Source organism: Sceloporus undulatus, chromosome 3 (genome assembly GCF_019175285.1).
Source record: "Sceloporus undulatus isolate JIND9_A2432 ecotype Alabama chromosome 3, SceUnd_v1.1, whole genome shotgun sequence".
In the NCBI taxonomy this organism is placed as follows: Eukaryota; Metazoa; Chordata; class Lepidosauria; order Squamata; family Phrynosomatidae; genus Sceloporus; species Sceloporus undulatus.
The window spans coordinates 107,205,865-107,226,619 of NC_056524.1; the positions used below are offsets into that span (position 1 = coordinate 107,205,865).

The window sequence follows — 20,755 nt, forward strand, 5'->3', positions numbered from 1 at the left end:
TTAAACCGCAGGCTGGATGGCCATCTGTCAGGGATGCTTTGATTTGGATTTCCTGCATGGCAGGGGGTTGGACTGGATGGCCCTAGTGGTCTCTTCCAACTCTACGATTCTATGATTCTATGATTTAAAGTCCTGGCAAGTTATATAGGAACATAGAGTATGGTCACTGTCATGGTAGATTTAAAGAACATACTAGTCTAAAGCTGGAGAAAAACCTCACCTCTCTGTCAAGAACAAACAGTAACAAGAAACACCTGATTCAGGGATAGTCTACATGTACTGTTATCATGTGAACTGCTGTGATTTTCATACATTTGCATCAACACCTGTCTTCATTTCCTGTGCAAATTCATATTTATTTACTCTTCCTCTGCCAAAAAAGCCCTATGGAACAGGTCAATTCCAATGCCACCTTCTGATGGAACAGCCATGCAAATCATGCAAGTGGACAGTAACACCATTTGATAATGTGCATACTTGTGGACACTCCATAAAAAACGCCAAATTCCCCCGCCACAAAAGCCAAATTCTATCACTGTGGCCAGGTTGCAGTCTATTCAAATCGAATGAGGAGTATTTAAATGATGTGACAACCCTATGGAACAAGTATGGTCCAGTGCCACTTCTGAACAATCTATATAAGTAGATTACCCACTATGTAAGTTGTCCGACACAAGTTAAAAATCGGTCTCTTTCCATCAGAGCATATGGACTGTATAAGCAATTCTGTCAAAAACTGACTGAAAAGGGAAATACAGGAATTCCAATAATTCAATAGTCAATACCAATATCATTTCTTTTTCTTTAAAGAGCGAATGAAGATTGTAAAATGAAATTACAAACATTCTCAATTAACAAAAGTTTGTTTTTCCATCTACATTTGCTCCAAGGTATTACAACCTCTTCTGCAGCTTACTTCAGAATCCCAATCCCCTTTCTTCCACAATATCCACTTCCTAAAGTTTAATAAATGTGTTATGTTTGATTAATGCGGGGGGGGAGGAGTTTGAGTGCTTTAAATCCCAGATCCACGGCCACATCATCACAACGGTGCTAAACAACATATTATTTGCAGTGAATGGATTTCCTTGGAAACAAATGATCACATGTTTTATGACAGGAGTGCATTTTTGAAGCAAGGATCATACCAACTTGGAAGAGATCTACCAGGTCCTTTAAGCAGGCATCTTTTAAACTTCAACATTGTTCAAAAAGTGCTGAGGCTTGGCTATTTTTCTGGTTATTATTATGAATTCTACCTCTGTTATGTACAAGTGTCCCCATTTTTATAAATTAAGCTACTTAGATGGAAAAAGAAAAATATTTTAACACAGAGAGGATTCACTCTTCAGGCTTTTTGTGTGATACACATGCACACACACTGCTTAGACACTGTGACTTACTCTCAGCCATCTATCTGTCATCAGCCATGCCACTGTAATTCAACAGCGGCACCTACTGGGCACTAAAGGCTAATACATCAACCCTTAAACCATGCTACTACAAAGTTTTGCTAATGGATTGGACTATGGTAAAAAGCAAATTTATTTGATCACTTTCAAGAGGCAGAGACCTGTTAGATAACTTTACAGAAGATGTAAACAGCTTTGGAGTTCCTTTTTTAAACAGTGAAAAGTTTCTCAAACAAATATGAATAATATTAGAAGACATAGCAATGTTAGTCTGGATCAGTATACAAAGGGATTTTGTAGTAACTTTGACACAGAGAGACTAATAACCTAATCTTTTGTACATTTAGGAGCTCGACAGACCACCCCCAAAAGGGTGCGCTGGAGCTGCCTGTTTTTACTCTTGACAGAGGCTGCAGCAAGCAAACAGTGAGGCGTCATCAGGACTAAAAAGAACCTGCTGTAAGCGGGATCTTTTTAGTCTGCATGGTGGGCGCACTTGTGCACAGCAATGATGCACACGTGGCAATGTTTAGACACTGTGTTGCACTTGCATCATCATGGCGGCCCCATGTGGATGGGGCCGAGCCATGATGGTGCCGCCAGTATGCTCGGGAGCATGCCATCGCTCCGCACTCCTAAGCCCTAAAATTGGTCCCAGACTGCTGCTTTCCAGCAGTCTGTACCAGGCCTTTGTCTTGTTCAACAGTATACGCATGCAGTGAGACAAATATTTATACCAATAATTGAGTGGTGGAATGCATAAAGTAATAGAAATTGACATTGAGTTTCAGATCTCTAAATCACAATCCTTAAACAAAAAACCCTTAAAATGGTGATTGGAAAGAAAAACAGCTGAACAGGATATATTCATGAACTCCAGCCAATTGCCAGTGGTTTCCTGGCACATTACTCATATTATAACATCAGATGCTATGTCAATCATTAACAGCTTCTCTTTTTGTTGTTGTTAACTACCCTTGAGTTTATCTCAAGTCATGAAAACCCTATGGATGACACATCTCCAAGACTGCTGTGCTTAGGTCTTGCAGGATCAGGCCCGTGGCCTCCCTGATCAAATCAAACCATCTGGCATGTGGTCTTCCTCTTTTTCTGCTTCCTTCTGCCTTACCTAGCATTATTGGTTTTTCTAATAAATCATGCCTTCTCATGATGGGGCCAAAGTATGACAGTTCTCAATGTATGACTTCCAGGGAGAGTTCAGGCTTAATCTGTTCTACACCCCATTTATTTATCTTCTTGGCTAGCCATGGTATCCTCAGCACTCTTCTCCAGCACCACACTTCATATGAGTTAATCTTCTTTCTATCGTTTTTCTTCATTGTCCAGCTTTTACATTCATACATGGTGATGGGGAATACAATGGCTCGGACGATCCTCCCTTTAGTGTTATATCTTTACACTTTAGAATCTTGTCCAGTTCTTTCATAGCCACAAGTCCATATCAACATAACCGACCAAGAACTCCCCCTCTATTCATATGTTTCTCTACTCATCTGTCCTCTCATCTTTGCCCCTAACTACTTTTTACAACACTAGTTGAAACTGAATTTGTCACCCTATCACCAAATACAAATGTTTTGCATTTAAATTATTAGTCACATACTCCTACATTAACTGGGATAAATATATGTCCACAGGTGGCTCATTCTGATGAAGCAGTCTGCAAAAGTCTACAAAAGCTTACACTACAAACTTTTTTCCTTCAGCCATCTGAATGTATGCATTTCTGTTTTGGACATATCAGAAATAGGTCTAACAAACATCAGATGAGGCAGTAAAACTGTGCCTTGATTTTACCTCTTCAGACAATAGATAAAGTCTGAACAATGGAATTTTCCTCTATAGAATTTTATGTATGTCTACAGAAATTTTCTATTCATATGTTCCTTGATCTGAAGACAAAAGCAGGCCTCCAGATGTTCATCTCCAATGTCCATTTGCCCCTTTGTATGCACTAGGTCCCACCCCCTCATTTCCACTTCTCAGTCTCACAGCATAAATGGAAAGGTCTGAAAAAGGGTTCTTTTCATATTCAATTAAGATCCATGTGGAAATACAGATAAGGGGGGGGGAGAGAATAAGAAGCGGAAATTAAAAATTTCCCTCCTTTGCCCAAATAATCACAGAACAAGAGCCCTGTCCCTATAACATATAACTCATGTAAATGTAAATGTTTTTCCCATATACCTCATTTCAATTTATTTTCTGCAACAAATTAAAAACAACAACAGCCATTTCTGTGACCGATGCAATACAGTTCTCAAATTGCTCATTTGCAAATAGTGTATTTGTGGACTTTAGTCCACAAACAGAAAATCCAGGGGTGCAAGAAGTGTAAAGATCTAAAGGATTTCAATTATATAGGAGAGAAAAAGGAAGAGAACTGAGAGAGGGAGAGGGGATTTCCAGCGAGAATATGAGAATCAATAAACATGATGCTAAACATATACAGTAGGACCTCGCTATCCACAGGCTTGCCATTCACAGATTTCAGCATCCTCAGGCAGCAAGCCCTGATGTCCCAAATAGCAGTGTGTGTATGTGGCCTGCCTTTTGGTACAACAGGACTTGAGGTCTTACATTTTTTTGTACCCATGGGGTGTGTGTTTGGAACAGATCCCCTGATGACACAAATGTCTGACTGTATGTGGTGACTCAATTCTTCTCATTAAAAAGAAAACAAAACTCAGCAGCTAAACTCCAGTCCACCATCAATCTGGATCAGGTACAAGGAATAGCAGAATTTTTATCTTTTCTCCCTCCCCCACCATCATTTTCCCACTCAAAAAATCATCCATCCTTCAAGAAAGTCTTGCACAAGAAAATACCAGAGTGGCAATCTGTCGCAGTAACAAGCAAATGATCAAACCACAACACTGTGGTGCTTATTTTCTCTCTTTCCCTCTTTTATGAGGAAGTAACTCACAGCAATGCGTAACAGGTTATTCTATATCCTATTTTACCTGTTCATAATGGCTAGAATTGGAAAATCTCAAGTTTATCAGTGCAGTGACCTATCATTAGGCACAAAAATATGGAAGGGCATAGGAGAAGAATGAGACATCTCCAGCATTGATTTGAGCTGAACATGCTTGCCACTAAACATAAGGGTGAAGAAAGGTCCTTACACAAAATAATATGTCAAAGGTCAGCACATACCAGATTAAAATAACCAGATTAAGTCCATGAAAGTTAACAAAAACAACATCATTCTATCTTTCTTTAAGAAGGAAGCAGACAAATTAGCATAGTTTGGGAATGCTGTTTGTGTGCATGTGTATGTATGTGTCTGTTGTTGCTGGGGTTGTTTGGACTACAGTTCCCAGAACTGCCCAACTACTGCCCATACTGGTTTGGGACTCTGGGAGCTGGTTCAAAAATGCAACTACAGTGGGCCCTTGATATCCATTGGGGTTTGGTTCCGGGACCCCTGTGGATAACAAAATCTGTGGATGTTCAAGCCACACTAAATACAGTAGTGTAGTAAAATGGTGTCCCTTATATAAAATGGCAGAATCAGAATATTTCAAAGCCATGGATGATTGGATCTGTAGATAAAAAATCAGTGGATATGGAGGGTGGACTGCAGAAGTGAGCAATAGTTGAAAGTGCTAGGTGTATTAGGCCTGGAGAAGAGAAAGTTAAATAGAGACATTACCAGGAGCTCAAGGACTGCTTCAGACATGATGGACCTGACTTGTTCTTTGTTATGGATAGAAATGATAGCAAAAAGGGGTTCAGCAGAATATTAGGATAAATGTTTTAACAGTAAGAGAGCTCTTGGAACAGATTGCCCTGGAAGGTGATGGGCTATCCTTTGCTGGAGGTATTTAAAGTGAGGCTGGGCAGCCATCTGTCAGGGATGAGGCAGTGGCATTCTGCTTTGTAGATCTGCTGAGTAGGCTACTGGACTAGATGAATTTTAAGATCTGTTTAGGTCAATATTCATTTGATTAATATTCTTTTAGTTTTCCTAACTCAAGACAGTGTTCTATATTTGAAGGCAGGCTGTCCCCACTACTTCCTGCATTAACCGATGTTATTCTATCTAAATGCAGAGAGTGGTTTTTTAACTCATGTTTTAAAACCATTCTCCCTGGAGACATGGTTATATAATCTAACACTTAGTAAATAAAACCAAGGTTCATTCCAAGGTGGTATCAAGTACAGTAAGTTAGCTCATGGGGATTACTGTCAGTTCAAAGAAAGCCATTTTCTTTTGATATTACCTGGCAGCAGAAACATACTTTTTATTTTTTAAGTCATTGAGTATCTCATTTCATATTTATTACTCAAAACCATCCTGGCTTAAAGATTCAATTAAAAGGAGCACAAAACATAGCAGTAAAACTCTTCCATTTTTTCAAATAAACCATTTAATGGTGAAATTTAGAGATGCTTGTCAAAGCAGTCAGCTAAAAGCAACAAAAATTAGAACGCTCATCCAAGCTGCCTCCCATTTAAACCTGTTAAGAAAGAAAAGACATCTTGTGTAACAGATTTTCAAGGTATTACTGTAAATCATGAACCCATACATATATGCTTTACATATGTAGTGTGATTTTCAATGGAAAGGATATGGGACTGATGATTTGAGCCTGCATAACTGGATTTAGTAAAATATACAGTGCTTAATCTGTCTGGGTGTTACTTCCTTTTCATTCTGGAAGCCTATGTTATTAAAATGACTGCTATATTGGTAATGAGCCCAGATGAATCTCTTCCAAGCTAATTAAAGGGCACCTGCTACAGTGCAGAACAGTATTACAGTTTCCAATGGGGTGGAGCTAAAGAAAGCTTTGATGGATCTTGAACACAAGGGAATAAGAATACCCATCTTAATATGTTTCACTTGGCTTGTCTAATCATCCACTCTCTGCAAAATGTAAATATAAAGTTTCAAGGTATCTAAATGATAACAGCTCTGTATCAACCTTACAGTGAAAACTCCATACCAATTATTAGTGTTCTCATGTTTCTTTCTTTTTTTAAAAAAACAACAACATACTCCCATTTTAAATTCAGATACTGTATTACCATAATTTTAAAATGGTGTGCTTCCCCATCTTTATATCTTTATATGCACAAAGTACTCTAAGCGGTCACCATGCCCCCACTCCTCCCCGATGTCAATGTTTAATGCCGGTCTGTTGAAGCCATAAGTTTCTATTCAATTTGTTTGCAAACATTTTACAGTACAGTACTAACTTTTCTAAGGAATTTCTTCTGGTACTAAACTGTGTAGTTCTGCATCAATTTTAAGTTCAGATTTACTCATTAGTGATAGCAAGGAGGATGCTAATGTTGTTGTTGTGTGCTTCCAAGTCATTTTTGACTTATGGTAACACTAAGGCGACCCTATAATAGGGTTTTCTTGGCAAGTTACTTGGGGAGGGGGATTTACCATTGCCATCCTCTGAGGCTGAGAGGGTGTGACTTGCAAGTTTTTATGCTCAAGTGGGGAACTGAACCATGGGCCTGTTACAGACTGCCAAAATAAAGCTGCTTCGGGTCTCTTTGGAGGTATGCTGTTTAAATGATGCATGCATCCTAAGAATCCAGAAGCTGCACCAAAGCTGCCCTCCAGTGCTTAGGAATGGAGTGTGGCTTTGGCGCGACCTCCGGACTCTTAGGACCCATGCGTCATTTAAATAGCATACCTCCAAAGAGACCCGAAGCAGATTTATTTTGGCAGTCTGTAACAGGCCATGGTCTTCAGAGCTGTAGTCCAGTGCTCAAACCACTACACCACGCTGGCTAATTGCAGAATTCAAAATGCCAGATTATCATATTGAATAAGACGCAAAACCCTTTTGCACAAGCTTTTGCACTGAGAGGTTAGTGACAGACAGTCTGAAAAAAAAGTTATTCTTTTTCCAAAAATCATAGGCCAGATCTGAATGCTGTCTGAATCACTGTGATGAAAGTAAATTACAATTTTTAAGAAACTGGAAGCAATGAGATAAGAAAAAAATACAGATGTTTCTCTATAGAACTGAAGCCATGTTACCACAAAGCATGGATCTCACTCAACAAGTTTATCTCATATTCAGCAGATGAAGGAAATGGATGCGCTGGTTGTAGGCACTGAAGTGAGAGAACACAGATGACAGAGATAATACTGTGTGCAACTTGGAAAATTATTGGCAGAGCATTACACATTTCTCAACACTACCTCCATCCTGTCTTTGCAATATTCTGTCCCAAACATCTCACACCTCCCCTGTCATCTCCTGTGAATAAGAGGAACAGGAATAGAGAGGTGTGGGAGGCAACAAGGTCAAAGTAGTAGGAGGGAAGGGACTGAGTTTCCTAGCAACATTATTTTTATATGTTCCCTGCTCTGTTTATGTCTTTAGAGCTTTGCGTGTGACAGCAATTTTAAGCCAAATAGGGACTAGAAACTACCGTATGTAAGTCTGACTACTAGTCCTGCATACTTAAGGAAGTGTTATCAAAACAAAGAAAGCAAACCAAAGCTGAGATCAAGAAAATGGTATGTAACCTGCCTACTCAGGAAGTACAGGTGTCTACTAAGAAATTAAGTCTTGCCAATTTAACCAGTTTATTCCTAAAGAATTGGATATAAGATTGCAACAAAATCCAGTATTTGCTTTTTTATAATCTTAATGGCTATGGGTCTGATATAAGCATACTTCAGTTAACAAAGCTTCTGACAGTGAAGCTCCTTTTTACCCAGCATCCAATTTCTTCCTTGTCCTTTGTCTAGATGCAAGCTTTTTTAGCAGTAGCAGCACTGGAAGGATAGTGATGGAGAGCTGGTGAAACACAGACTTAGTGTCAAGTTGCAGCAGCCAATCTGCAGTATAACAATGCAATAAATAAAATTGGGAAAGAGCAGGATCCTACTCTGGCCAATCCTGCACCAGAATCCTTTATTAAGCATACATGAACAGCAAAACAAAGAGAAAAGTGGGGAGAAGACAGGCTGTCTCATCAGCTACTTCCAGCATATTAACTAAAATATAGACATATACATTTGGCCTCCAAAATTGAAATAATGAGAAAAATGAAGGCTGGTGAAAAAAACCCACCCCAGAAAGTAATTATGAAGAAGCCTAAAGGGCTCTCTAGAAGGTTTAAAAACTTTTTTACATGCAAGGCTTACCTCATCTTATTTTTTTCATTTCACAAGTGCATATTGTTAATTTTTAATAAAAAGTTTACTGGAGTGTATCAAACAGCTCTTCTTTTTTGATGTAGGAACCCATCCCTATTCTTTCCATGTCTATCTGCCTATGGTACCAAATTTCCAGTTAAAGTAATACCAAGGCATATATCTACTTTGTTAGCTATGGTAAACCTGCATAGCCCTTTGCCTGAAGTAACTGCCTGTGTTTTATAATTTCAGGGAAACTATTTTGTAATCGACCAATGGGAGCAACTGGACTTGAACAGCTCATTAGTTTAGGATGTCTCACAAATGAGCTCATACTGGTATATAATTTGACACATACTGAACCATTCACAAGGAGGTTTTGCTATGCTTGCTTTCTCAGAAGCAATAGCACCAAATCCAATAGGACTTCAATCAGGCAAGTGTGTGCATTGAACTTGGGTAATATCCAAAGTTATCCTGTAAAACAGATACATAAACCTCTTGGTTGTAGGTTTCAACTGTCTGAATTTTAAAAGAATGTATCAATAGAGGCATCATACTACCATATCAAGACTCCAAATCAAGAATCAAAGGATAATAGCCAAAAACAGTATCAAGGCACCAGATGAAGTATAATTATAAATTCTGTAAGCCGCCCTGATCATATTCATGGAAGGGCGGGGTATAAATAAAATTTATCGTTTATTATTATTATTATATAAACTGACACAAACACACTACAGTTGCCTCTCTGTTTTTGCGAAGTCTCAATTACTCATGGAGGGGAGCCTCATTGGCTAAAATGGTGTGCACTCCCATGACACCAGTGCAGGGCCATGCACAGGAGTGTATGGCCATTCAAGCCAATGGGGCTTGAATATATGCAAGTTTCTGTTTTTATGGGGGGGGATCTGGAATGGATCCCCCATGAAAACGGGGGGGGGGGGGCAGTAATTGTCCAATGATCCCTCAAATCTGTATACAGTAATCATTGTCATATCTATATGCTGCAAATAGTTGGTACACAAGGCTTGAGCCACCGTATCCTAGCATTTTACCTTAGCTCCTTTCTGAACCCCACTCAGGCAGGGCTTTTCAGGTATAGCACTGTGAGCCCACTTTAACTGCCATGGCAAAATCCTATAGAAACCTGGGGTTTGTAGTGCGATGAGACCCTAAGCCTGTCTGGCTCAGAATTTTAAATGTCCCTCCCCTAAACTTCAAATCCCAGGGTTTCACAGGATGTTTATATATTTGTAATTACAACCAAGTACAAGTAGACTCTCCCTTATCTATCTAGAATTCCAAAATCCGAAATACACCAAAATCCAAAACTTTTTTCATGTGTGGCTGAGATAGTGACACTTTTGCTTTCTGGTCATTCAGTATACAGTACACAAATTTTGTTTCATGCACAACATTACCAAAAAATGATATCTTTAACCTTCAGGTTATATGTATAATGTGTATATGGAACATAAATTAATTTCATGTTTAGCACTGGGTCTCATTTCCAAGCTATCTCATTATGTATATGCAAAAATTCCAAAATCAAAAACATCCAAAATTCAGAACACTTCTGATCCCAAGCATAATGGATAAGGGAGATTCAATCTGTACATTTTCCCCACAAGCTGTTAACGATACTTTATTTCTTTTGCATCTGTCACAATGTTGGTGGCAGGTACAGCACTGGGATGGATCCATGGGTGGGTGGATGGGGAGCCTGTGTGCTCTAAATTTGTTAACCTGAAGGGAGTTTGGAGATAATATTTACTTGTGACATATCAAGCACATAAACAGCTTCATTTACATACCACTTCATACTGAACTAACAGTGTTTAAGCTAAGCTAATTGCATCCAACAATCTGGATACTCAAGAGGTATATCTTCAGTATACAGCTTTCGACATGTAGGTCCCTTGTGGTCAGTTAATAAAAAGAATTTTATGTCCTAATGGTGGCAGGTCTTCTCCTGATTGGAGTAGGGTTCCACAGACATGCCCACCTCAAAGGCTGTGGGATCTGCTTCACTCCCAGGTGGCAAGGGAACCATGCAATGACTCAGACCCATGTGGATTCCTATATCCTTCCAATCAGGGTTTATTCTCCTAGCAGGTGGACTGAGATGGAATTCACTTGTCCAAAGATATTCTCTTCCATATGCTGTAGTACTAAGGGTCTTTAGTTGCTGTAATCAATAATGTTGTGGCTATTCTTTATCTCCATCAATGCATCTTGTGTAATGTGTTTTTTCTCATCACTTCACACCCAGCTTCCCTTTAATGCTTGCTTGTTTGCTATTGCAACTGGCATTAAAAGCATTTAGACTCACAGAACTGGAAAGGACTTAAACCTACCCACGCTCCTTCCCATGTTGTGAATCAGCTAACATAGTACAGTATCCACAGCAGATATCTATTAAGCTCCTGCTTAAAAACATCTAACAAAGGAGTCTTCCACCTCCTGAGATATTCTGTACCACTACTGAACAACTTTACTGTCAGCACATCTGTCCTTACATTTAGTCTACATTTCCTTTCTTGTACTTGGAATTAATTAGTTCAGGTCACCCTCATCAGGTGGAACAGAAAACAAGTTCATTCCATTATTTATGTGATGCCTTGAAGATGCTAACCTACGGTATTTAATCTTACCTTCACAGGTTAAAAACACCTACTTCATTAGCAATGGCCCAAACAGACAGGACAAAATAAAGCTGCTTCGGGTCACTTTGGAGGTATGCTGTTTAAATGACACACACATCTTAAGAGGCCAGAAGCTGTGCCAAAGCTGTGCTCCAGTGCATAAGATTGAAGCTTTTGGTTTTGGTGTGGCTTCCGGCCTCTTAGGATGCATGCATAATTTAAACAATATACCTCCAAAGTGATCTGAAGCAGCTTTATTTTGGCCTGTCTGTTTGGGCCCAATATTACATTCAGATTATTTTGCACCTGGGGTGTATTTCCTGACTTGATTCTTCCTCACAGAGAAAACAAGAACTATGAAAAAAAATTCTCCTTGATACAGACGGCTACTAACAATCTCAGCAGTGATAATATTTCTTCAAATCTCTGCTTGCAGCCACTTCTCTGAGCTCTGGTTTTTAATGTTACGGGGGGGACAGGGAATTACCAACAACAACAATTTCCAATCCTAAATTATTTATGGTCCCAAGGGACTCAGCTCTTCAGATATGCCTATTACAGATATGCCTTATATAGGTATCTGAAGCATGCTGTTTAACTAGGCAGAGAGGGGAATGCACAAACCTTGCCCTCTCCATCACTGCTTTGGTTGCACATAAATGGCATATCTGAAGAGCTGAGTCCTTTGGAACCATGGACATTCTCCACGTAAGTAAGAACACAGATTTGCCTATATTCTTGCTCACATAAAGCACAGGTGCCACCTACGCTATAGAAATAATGCAGTTTGTCACCACTTTAACTGCCATGGCTCCATCCTACATAATCCTGGGATTTGTAGTTTTGTGAAGGACCATCACTCTTTGGCAGAGAAAGCTAAAGGCCTTGTAAAAATACAAACATCAGGATTCCATAGAATATAGCTACAGTACTTAAAGTGGTGTCCAGCTGCATTATTTCTATAGTGTAGATAAACCCCACAAGTAGAAGGGGCTCTTGGCTTCAAACATGTCATTTTTATGCAAGCAAAACAATGATGGAGGTGTGGGTTGGCGTGCTCCCCTCCTCATGTATTTAAATAGCATGCTCTAGGAATGCCTGAATAGGGCTTCCATTTTGAACTTAATTCAAGAATTATTTTATTTTTGCTATTCATTCAGAAGAATGTAAGGTCCCATTTGATCAGTGAAACTCAGTCTCATGCAAGTATGCATAGAGTTGCAGCATTAATCTTACACAGAAATTTATTCTATTATAAAATGCTGCTCAAAATATTCTGACCTTGAGATAAAGCAATCAGAATTTTACCATACCTTGCAATGTTGCCAGTTCCTTCTCCTTATCTTGCACAAGCCTGATGATGTCTGATACCACAATGCGGTGGTCTGTGTCATCTTTCCCATCATTAGCCTGATTCTCTTTTGAAAAACAGTTGCAACTGCTGGTTTCCTTACATAGAATTAGCCTCCAGTAATTAGACATGAAAATATCTGACTCTGACTCCTGAAAGGTAAAAAGAAATAGAAGTTTTTCAACAACTGACACACAGCGACAGCTTATTTGGGTCAACTAATATTTATAGGTTTTCCACAGAGATAGATCACATATTCCAAACTGAAAGCCATGTTAAAGACTGTACGAAGAACTGCAGGAATACAGATTTTGCATAGATTTGCTGGCAAATTGATACACTTTTTGTAGAAATGTTTTTAAGCTGGTCATTTTGGACTCTGTGTAGCCACATGCATTCCCTCCCAATGTAACTTTAAAAAGAGAATTAAGTTCAAGGCATATTGAGACTGTCATCACTTCTTGCAAGCTGATCCTTGCAAGAGGTAGGCTGAGCCTAAATATTCAACTACCTAGAACTCTGCAGTGCTAACTTAAAATAATGGCCCCTGGATCAGTGCCAGTCCCTGAGCTACTGGGTACTGGTCCCTGGCAGGTTTCTAGGAAAGAAAGAAAAACCCAATGCTACCCTTTGGGCACACATTTAGTGCTAGTTACTAGAACACTGGACTAAGATGACTGATGTTCCTCCACATTGATAACCTGACAAGCATAGCTTTACTGGGACAAAAGACACCAGTTCTATGTATATTGAATTCTATATTTATTAACCTGTGAATTAACACCAGTGAAATTACATGAGACTTACGTCTCAGTAGACACAACACATGATTTCACTGAGGGATTCAGGTTTGAATGCAATGGATAGTCCCAATAGCAGCAGATCCACTGAGTTAACTGGAACATGATAAGCCACTACTTATGGAAATTTTATCCATTCAACAGAACACTGTTAGCATCAATTATTGGATTCCGGCATTATAAATTATTGGATTCCGGCATTATAAAAACAGTCATACTTCTAGGTCCCAATCCTTTGCAATTTTCACTATCAATGTCAGGACAAGAGACTAATTTTTTTCCTACATAGAGGAATGGTGAGAAGAAGAGTCAGTGCAGACTGGTTTTTTGAGTGTTGGATTTTTATTTATTTCATTTCATTTCATTTCTGTGCCGCCTTTTTCCCAGGAAGGGATCCAAGCCATCTTACAATATAAAAACAATCCAAAAACACCACAGTAAAAGTTTTAAAAAACAATTAAAATCATCGATGTAAAACAATGTAAGTTAACATAAAAACATACAAAAGTTTTTAAAAAACCTCTGGACTTTGGATACCAGGGTTCTATTCCCCATTGAGCCATAAAACACACTGGGTGACCTTGGGCAAGTCACACTCTCTCAGCCTCAGGGAAAGGCAATGGCAAACCTCTTCTGAACAAACCTTGCCAAGAAAACCCATGATAGGGTTGCCAGAGGTTGGAAACAACTTGAAGGCACACAACAGCAATAATGAGAGTGGTGAGAAGAAAGGGGAACCTGGGAGATTCCTATGGCTTGTTCTGAAACACATTAAGAGCTATTAGCTTCAAACCCAAGAAAGCTGTAACATCAAGAAACACTGTAATGAACTCCATGCAGAATGTTGTCTGAAACAGAACACATTTTAAATGCAGTAAATCCAGTTTTCCATTTTTAGTGGTGTAACAAACTAAAAGCCATAAGTAGCCAAAGGCATTTTCAACAGTGACATCATTGTCACAGAGCTCCAAGAGAAGTTTGGCAGGTCATCTTTATTTATTTAATGGTTGATGAATTAAAAAGTTTATTCCACCAGACTCTTACAAATCAAGGCTATTCTGTTGCTGAGCTGCTGTATGCAGGCTATTTACAGGTTTAGGACACTGTTTTTTAACTGTTAAAAAGCTATGTTTGTGCTGCTATATATACATATTGCAGTTTTGTACTGCTGATTTCTCTAAGATTTCACAAATGAATAACCACAGGTATTTTAATTTAAAAAAAAATCTATTCCCTATAAAAGATAAATAGTGATATCTTTAAATTTATAAATACTTGGTTTTCCCCTCATCTTCTTTTATGATTTAATTTTGATAAGAAGACAGGAAGGTGTGGGAAAGTCCTTTAATATGTCAAAATCAATTTTTTCTCTGCAAAAATATAAAAAACAAAAATACTGCATGTGTCTGTTTTTGATAAACATCCACTTATCCTGCAAAAGAGTATACTTTTTCCAACTGAGTAATATTCAGTAGTTGAGCAATGAATGACTAGAAGTTAAATTGCGATTTTACATTTTTTCCAAGCCTACAGGAAGAAAGGAGAACAATTATCATGTGACAAAGATTATGTTCCTTCCTATCATTTCATCCTTCCTTTTTCAAATTCTCTAATATTTACTTTTATGAAGGCACTAAGTGGACATGTTAAGTGAACATATACATATAATATTTGTCATGTACATTTTATCAAGCACCAAAACAAGAGACAATCATATTTTCCTGAGCCTCACTGAATTTCATGGGCTGCAGTCCAAAGTTGTACAGTTAGCTGAGAGTAAGGGTTAGACAATCAAACACTTGCTTCTAAATGTGCATAGAATTGGGCTGCTAGTGATTTTTATTGATTTAAAGGAATGCACAATAACAACCACAATATAAAAACAAAACCTCCTTAGAAACACACTAAAACAGTGTTAAAAGCCAAAGGCCTGGGGTGAAGCAGGAGTTTGGACTGCCTGCCAGAAACTCAATGAAGATAAAGCCATGATGCCTCTACGAGAGAAAACCCTACATGAAGTACCCACAAGTCAAACTCTAGGGGTGGTGGGACAACAGTGACGCCACAAAGTCTCAAATTTCAAGCAGGGTAGCATACAAAAAGGTAGCCTTTCAGATGGATGTTTGTCTTTCAGGAATCCTGCCCCTGAGTTGATTTAAGATTTTCTGTGCCAAAAATCAATATTTTGAATTGAACTTGCAAACAAACTAGAAGTCAGTGCACTTAGTACAAGACTGCTGATATGTGGTTGCAAAAGTACACAACAAACCATAATGTCTGAGTGGCACGTTTTGCATCCGCTCTAGCTTCCAAACCAAGAGCAGCTTCATATAGCTTGCATTAGATTAACCTTATTGAGAAGTAATTAAAGCATGAATCATTGTGGCCAGATTAGCCTTCTCTACAAAAGGGCTCATAGCTAGTGTATCAGCTAAACAAAGGCACTCTGGCTTCAGCAGCCACTGGGCCTTACAGACCAGTGCTGGGCCCAAGTCCACAGAATCACAGAGTTGGAAGAGACCTCAAGGGCCATCTAGTCCAATCCTCTGTCATGCAGGAATACACAATGAAAAGACCCCTGACAGATAGCCATCCAGCCTTTGTTTAAAAACTTTCAAAGAAGGAGACTCCACTACACTCGGGGGCAGCATATTCCACTATTGAACAACTCCTATGGTCAAGAAGTTCTTCCTAATGTAGTCCTGTACTCTGAACTCATTACTCTGTGTCCTGGTCTCTGGAGCAGCAGAAAACAAGCTTGCTCCATCCTCAATATGACATCCCTCAGGAACGTAGCCAGGATTTTGGGAAGGGGGCGGGGTCCAGACTATAATGGGGCTTGGGTGCGGCGGCGCAACAGCACACACCATTCATTTTATCTAACGGAAGGGGGGGTCCGGACCCCAAGAACCCCCCCCAGCTACGTCCCTGCATCCCTTCAAATATGTAAACAGGATCATCATATCACCCTTTAATCTTCTCTTCTGCAGGCTAAGCATACCCAGGTTCCGAGAACCTACCTCCAAGCTGCACACTTGGTCCTTGGCAGGGTGTGAAGCCCCATCCAGAACAGGCTGTAACCCCAACTCCAGACTGCCTTTCCTAATTAATAACAGAACCCCTCCCTTGTTTGGGCAGAGCCTGAATTTCTTCACCTGGACCCACATCCCTCACTGTATCCAGAAAGGATTTTCTTCATCTTGCAATGTCTTCATCTTGCAATGTTTACATGCTGAAAGACTAACTTATCCCTGAGGCAACAATATTTATACTAATCCTGGCTTTGGTGCTTAAGACATGCAGCTCTTGATTTTTCACCTTTAGCTGGTATTTATTTTCCAGGAGGAAAAAAATTGTTATTCACTGATGTGCCTAACAAAGAGGTTGGCAACCCGTGACTTTCCAGGTGCTGTCAGACTGCAAATCCCTGCACACCCTCATCTGCACAGTCAATGGTGGCAGATGATGGGATTTGTAGGCTAACAACAACTGGAGAGATCCAAGGTGCTGATTCCCAGCTAACCACAATGTGGCATTAATTTGTGCTGGAAAAACCCTTAGCTTGAGGATGACTAAGAACAAGGATGGCCTCATTTACAAAATCAGTGGCATGCAAATAATAACCATGGCCAAAAGACCCACCTTGTGCCCAAAGGGTAAAAGCTATGAACCTTTTTAGAAAGCCCATGGGGCTATATTTCTCCATTTCAAGTTATCCTTCCAGTTTTTCCCCTTACATGTACAGGTGCTCCATCTCCTATCGTCCACAAACTTGACCTTCCCAAATGCAGTGTGCAGTTGAGTTGGTAAAGCCATCATGATATAGTGGTTGTGATGTTGGACTATAACTCTAGAAACCTGGGTTTAAATCATTGCTCAGCCATGGAAACTCACTGGGTGACCTTAGGCAGGTCACACTATCTCAGCCTCAGAGGGAGGCAAAGGCACCCCTCCCAACAAATCTTGCCAAAAACCCTCCCATGATATGTTTTGTCTTAGAGTCACCAAGACTTGAAGGCACACAACAAACTAGACTTGGTGCAAACAATAAGAATGTTGTTCTTTCCCCCCCATCAAAGGCAGATTTCCAATTATCTTCTCTCAAGGGAAAGTTATGCAAGGCCCACTGAATCCACTAACAATGCACAGAGGAGGGGAAATCATTCAAAGGTTGTAAGAGAGAAGGTGTGTTTGAATTATAGAATACAATCTGTCTATCACTCTTCTGCTTCTCATCAAATATTCTATGAGACTATGAGTGTGTGTATACATGTGCGTGTGTTTATATGGGTATGAGTTAGTATATGGGTGTGTGAGAGAGTACACATGTGTGGGTGTATATGTGTGAGAGAGTTAACATATGTGTATATGTGTGTGAGTGTGTGTGTGTGTGTGTGTGTGTGAGAGAGAGAGAGAGTATACACATGTAAATAGATGGGCATGCAACAGAGATCAAAGCCACCTATTATGTGTCTTTCAGAAGTTGTAGTGGAAGAACTTCAACTTAAGCAACTTTTCTTACACCAGCAAGGAAAGGGACACCTGCCCGGATTCCCCCCACTTAACACAACAATGGATGCTACACAGGGGGGCTCCTTTAATTTTTAACCACCAGAGTAATTCAACACAACAATGCTTCTGTTCCTTGAGGGTGCAGCCTTGCCTTTCTTTTCACAAATGATTTTACAAGGCTCAAAAGCTTTGCCACTCAGGGGGAAGCACTAGGATCTGAAATGCTTAATGTACTTGGGAAGGAAGCATCCAACAAGATATTTAATTACTCTTTTCATTCAATTCTTGGATTTGAGGCTACAGCAGGACTTTTGCTGAAGACATGCCCTCAAGAAGCAAGGGTCATTTAAAAAGTAAAGGCTAGCAGAGGATTAGAAAGCCAGTGTGGCTTAGTGGTTTGGGTGTTGGACTAGGACTCTGGAGACCAGGGTTCAAATTCCAGCTTGGTCCATGAAACCCGGGCAAGTCACACTGTCTCAGCCTCAGAGAATGGCAATGGCAAACCCCCTCAGAAGAAACTTGCCAAGAAAACCCCATGAGAAGTTGAAATGACTTGAAGGCACACAGCAGCAACAACAACAAAGCAGTGGGTTGCTCTCCAAGATAAACCGAGGTGGAAGGGAACCAAGCCTTGCCACAAAAGGCTGCACATCTCTTCACTGGAGGGCCTGAGGGGGTTTGGCTACAGAGCCCTCAGTCCAGAAATGGGGGCTGCTCCTTTGAGCAAATCTCTCCAAGTTTAGTGAAGGCAGGAAGGAGCCCTTAGGTGAACCCAGTGGGACTTCTCTCTCTCTCTCTCTCTTTCTGTGTATATATGTGTCTGTGTGTAAGTATGCTTAATATGTGAGAGAGAATTAGTATGTGTGAGAGAGTGTATATGTGAGTGTATATATATGTGTGTGTGTATGCGCGCGCATATGTGTGTGTGACTATATTCATGTGTGAGTATATTGTGTACGTGTGTGAGTTAGTATATGTGTGTGTGAGAGAGTATATGGGTGTGTGTGTGTTTATATGTGTGTGAGTTGATATGTGTGTGTGACAGAGTATGTGTGTGTGAGTTAGTATATGTGTGTGTTTATATGTGTGTGAGTGACTACATGTGGGTGTGAGAGGGTCTATGTATGTGTGAGTGTGTTTATATATGGGTATGAGAGAGAGTGTGTGTATATATACGCGTGAGAAAGTTAGTATATGTGTGTGTGAGAGAGAGAACGAGAGAAAGAGAGGACAGAAAGAAAGAGTGTATCCACACATCTCCATCCCTGGGGCTGCCAGGGAGTTAGGGGTCTAGGTGCCCTCCTCCTCCTCTTCCTCCTCCTTCTCTCCTGCCTCCTTCCTCCACGTGGCTTCAGAGCAAGCCTCCTAGTCCCAGGAGGAGCCTCCAAAGCCAGGGCAGGAGCATCCCAGGCGGAGCAGGTTCCTCTGCAAGCCCTAGGAGAGACTCCCGCCCAGGCGCCCACAAAGGAACCCGGGAGGGAGGGAGGGAAGAGCAGCCAGGCGGGAGGAGCCCAGCTGGGGCCCAGGCGCTGCTCTCTTTGTCCCAAGCGCCCCGGAGGGAGGCCAGCCTCACCGGCTGCTGGAGCCCTTCCTAAGCCTTACCTTCTTCCCTCCTGGGGCTCCGGCTCTGACTCCTCGGCTCCTCCGCCTCCTGCTCTCCAGGAGCCCTCCTCCCTCCTTGGCCAGAGCCTCCGTCCTCGCAGGACCTTGTCGCCGCCTAGTGGACGGCAGAGGAACTGCCTCTCTTTCTTTGCCAATGCCTACTCCTCTTCTTACTCTTAGGAGCACCAGCCTCAGAGTTTGGGTCAGGAGGAGGGAGGCCTTTGCAGGACCTGTCCTCCTTTTCAGCCTCCTGTCCAGGAGCAGTCCCCAAAGGTCCTCCATATCTAGGGATGCTTTTAACTCAGGAGAAACCCCCAAAGGTCCTCCTTTCCCCAGACATGCCTTAACATTTCCACTTTCTGCCCAGGAGGGATTCCCAAATGCCTTCTTCCACTTGGAGCAGGACTAAAAGAAGCATGCATTTGGAGAGTGATTAGACATGAATTTGGAGATGGCACTTAACACCAGTAAGATTGAACTGTACAAACAAGAATTATTCAAGGATGTGTTGGAAGGGTTGTCAAGGAATTGGTACTTCTTTTTTAACAACAACAACAACAACAAAGCCTTTATTACAGTCAACATGCCTCCAGGCAATACAAAATAATAATAATAATAAAACCACAGTTTTAAAACAACAATAGCATATTTTAAAAAGGGAAATTTGCAACATAAGTACAAATATAAATAGAGAGGAAAAACCTTCTAACCATTCATCATATTAATCTATTAAGAACTTAAGCAAACTCTAATATGTAAAACAGATACTGCTCCTTCTCATTATTCTGTATATTGTAAGGAGAAGACATTACTATTAGTTGCTAATACCGAATTGGTACTTCTATTCATATGTGCTGGAGCTGTCGATCTGTAAAGAAATGTTGACAATTAGTATTTAAAGAGATAAAAGAGATAACAGAAATTTTGTATTATATTCTCCATTTTGTATTACACAGTATTCTCTTTTCTAGAACATACACCACTGGCAGGTCTGTTTTATTTTATTCTGTTCTATTTTATGTATAGTGCTGTGTAAACTTACAGCGCTTTATAAATAAATAAATATAATAATAATAATAATAATAATAATAATAAATTGAGTTATAAATATGCTCAGCGATAGCATTAGTGTCTATATATGAGGACATCAACTATGAAGGACTTAATTACAAATCTATTAGCAGCAAGACTAATTATACAAAAATGGAAAGATCACAGAGATCTCCAAATTCAAGACTGATATAAAGAAGTTTGGCAAATGGCAGTTAATGATAGGTTAACATGAAATC

The 20,755-nt window shown here is 40.1% G+C and overlaps 1 protein-coding gene across 1 annotated transcript in view; it reads right to left on the reverse strand.

The window, feature by feature from the left end:
* Nucleotides 1-19,523, reverse strand: part of MCF2L (MCF.2 cell line derived transforming sequence like) — a 142,480-nt gene extending 122,957 nt beyond the window's left edge. The window contains exons 1-2 of the mRNA XM_042457226.1: nucleotides 19,467-19,523; nucleotides 12,515-12,704 (exon numbers count right to left, since the gene is read on the reverse strand). Coding sequence (XP_042313160.1) covers nucleotides 12,515-12,683 — 169 coding nt within the window. The 5' untranslated portion in view covers nucleotides 12,684-12,704; nucleotides 19,467-19,523. The remainder of the gene's footprint in view (nucleotides 1-12,514; nucleotides 12,705-19,466) is intronic.
* Between the last annotated feature and the right edge of the window lie 1,232 nt (nucleotides 19,524-20,755).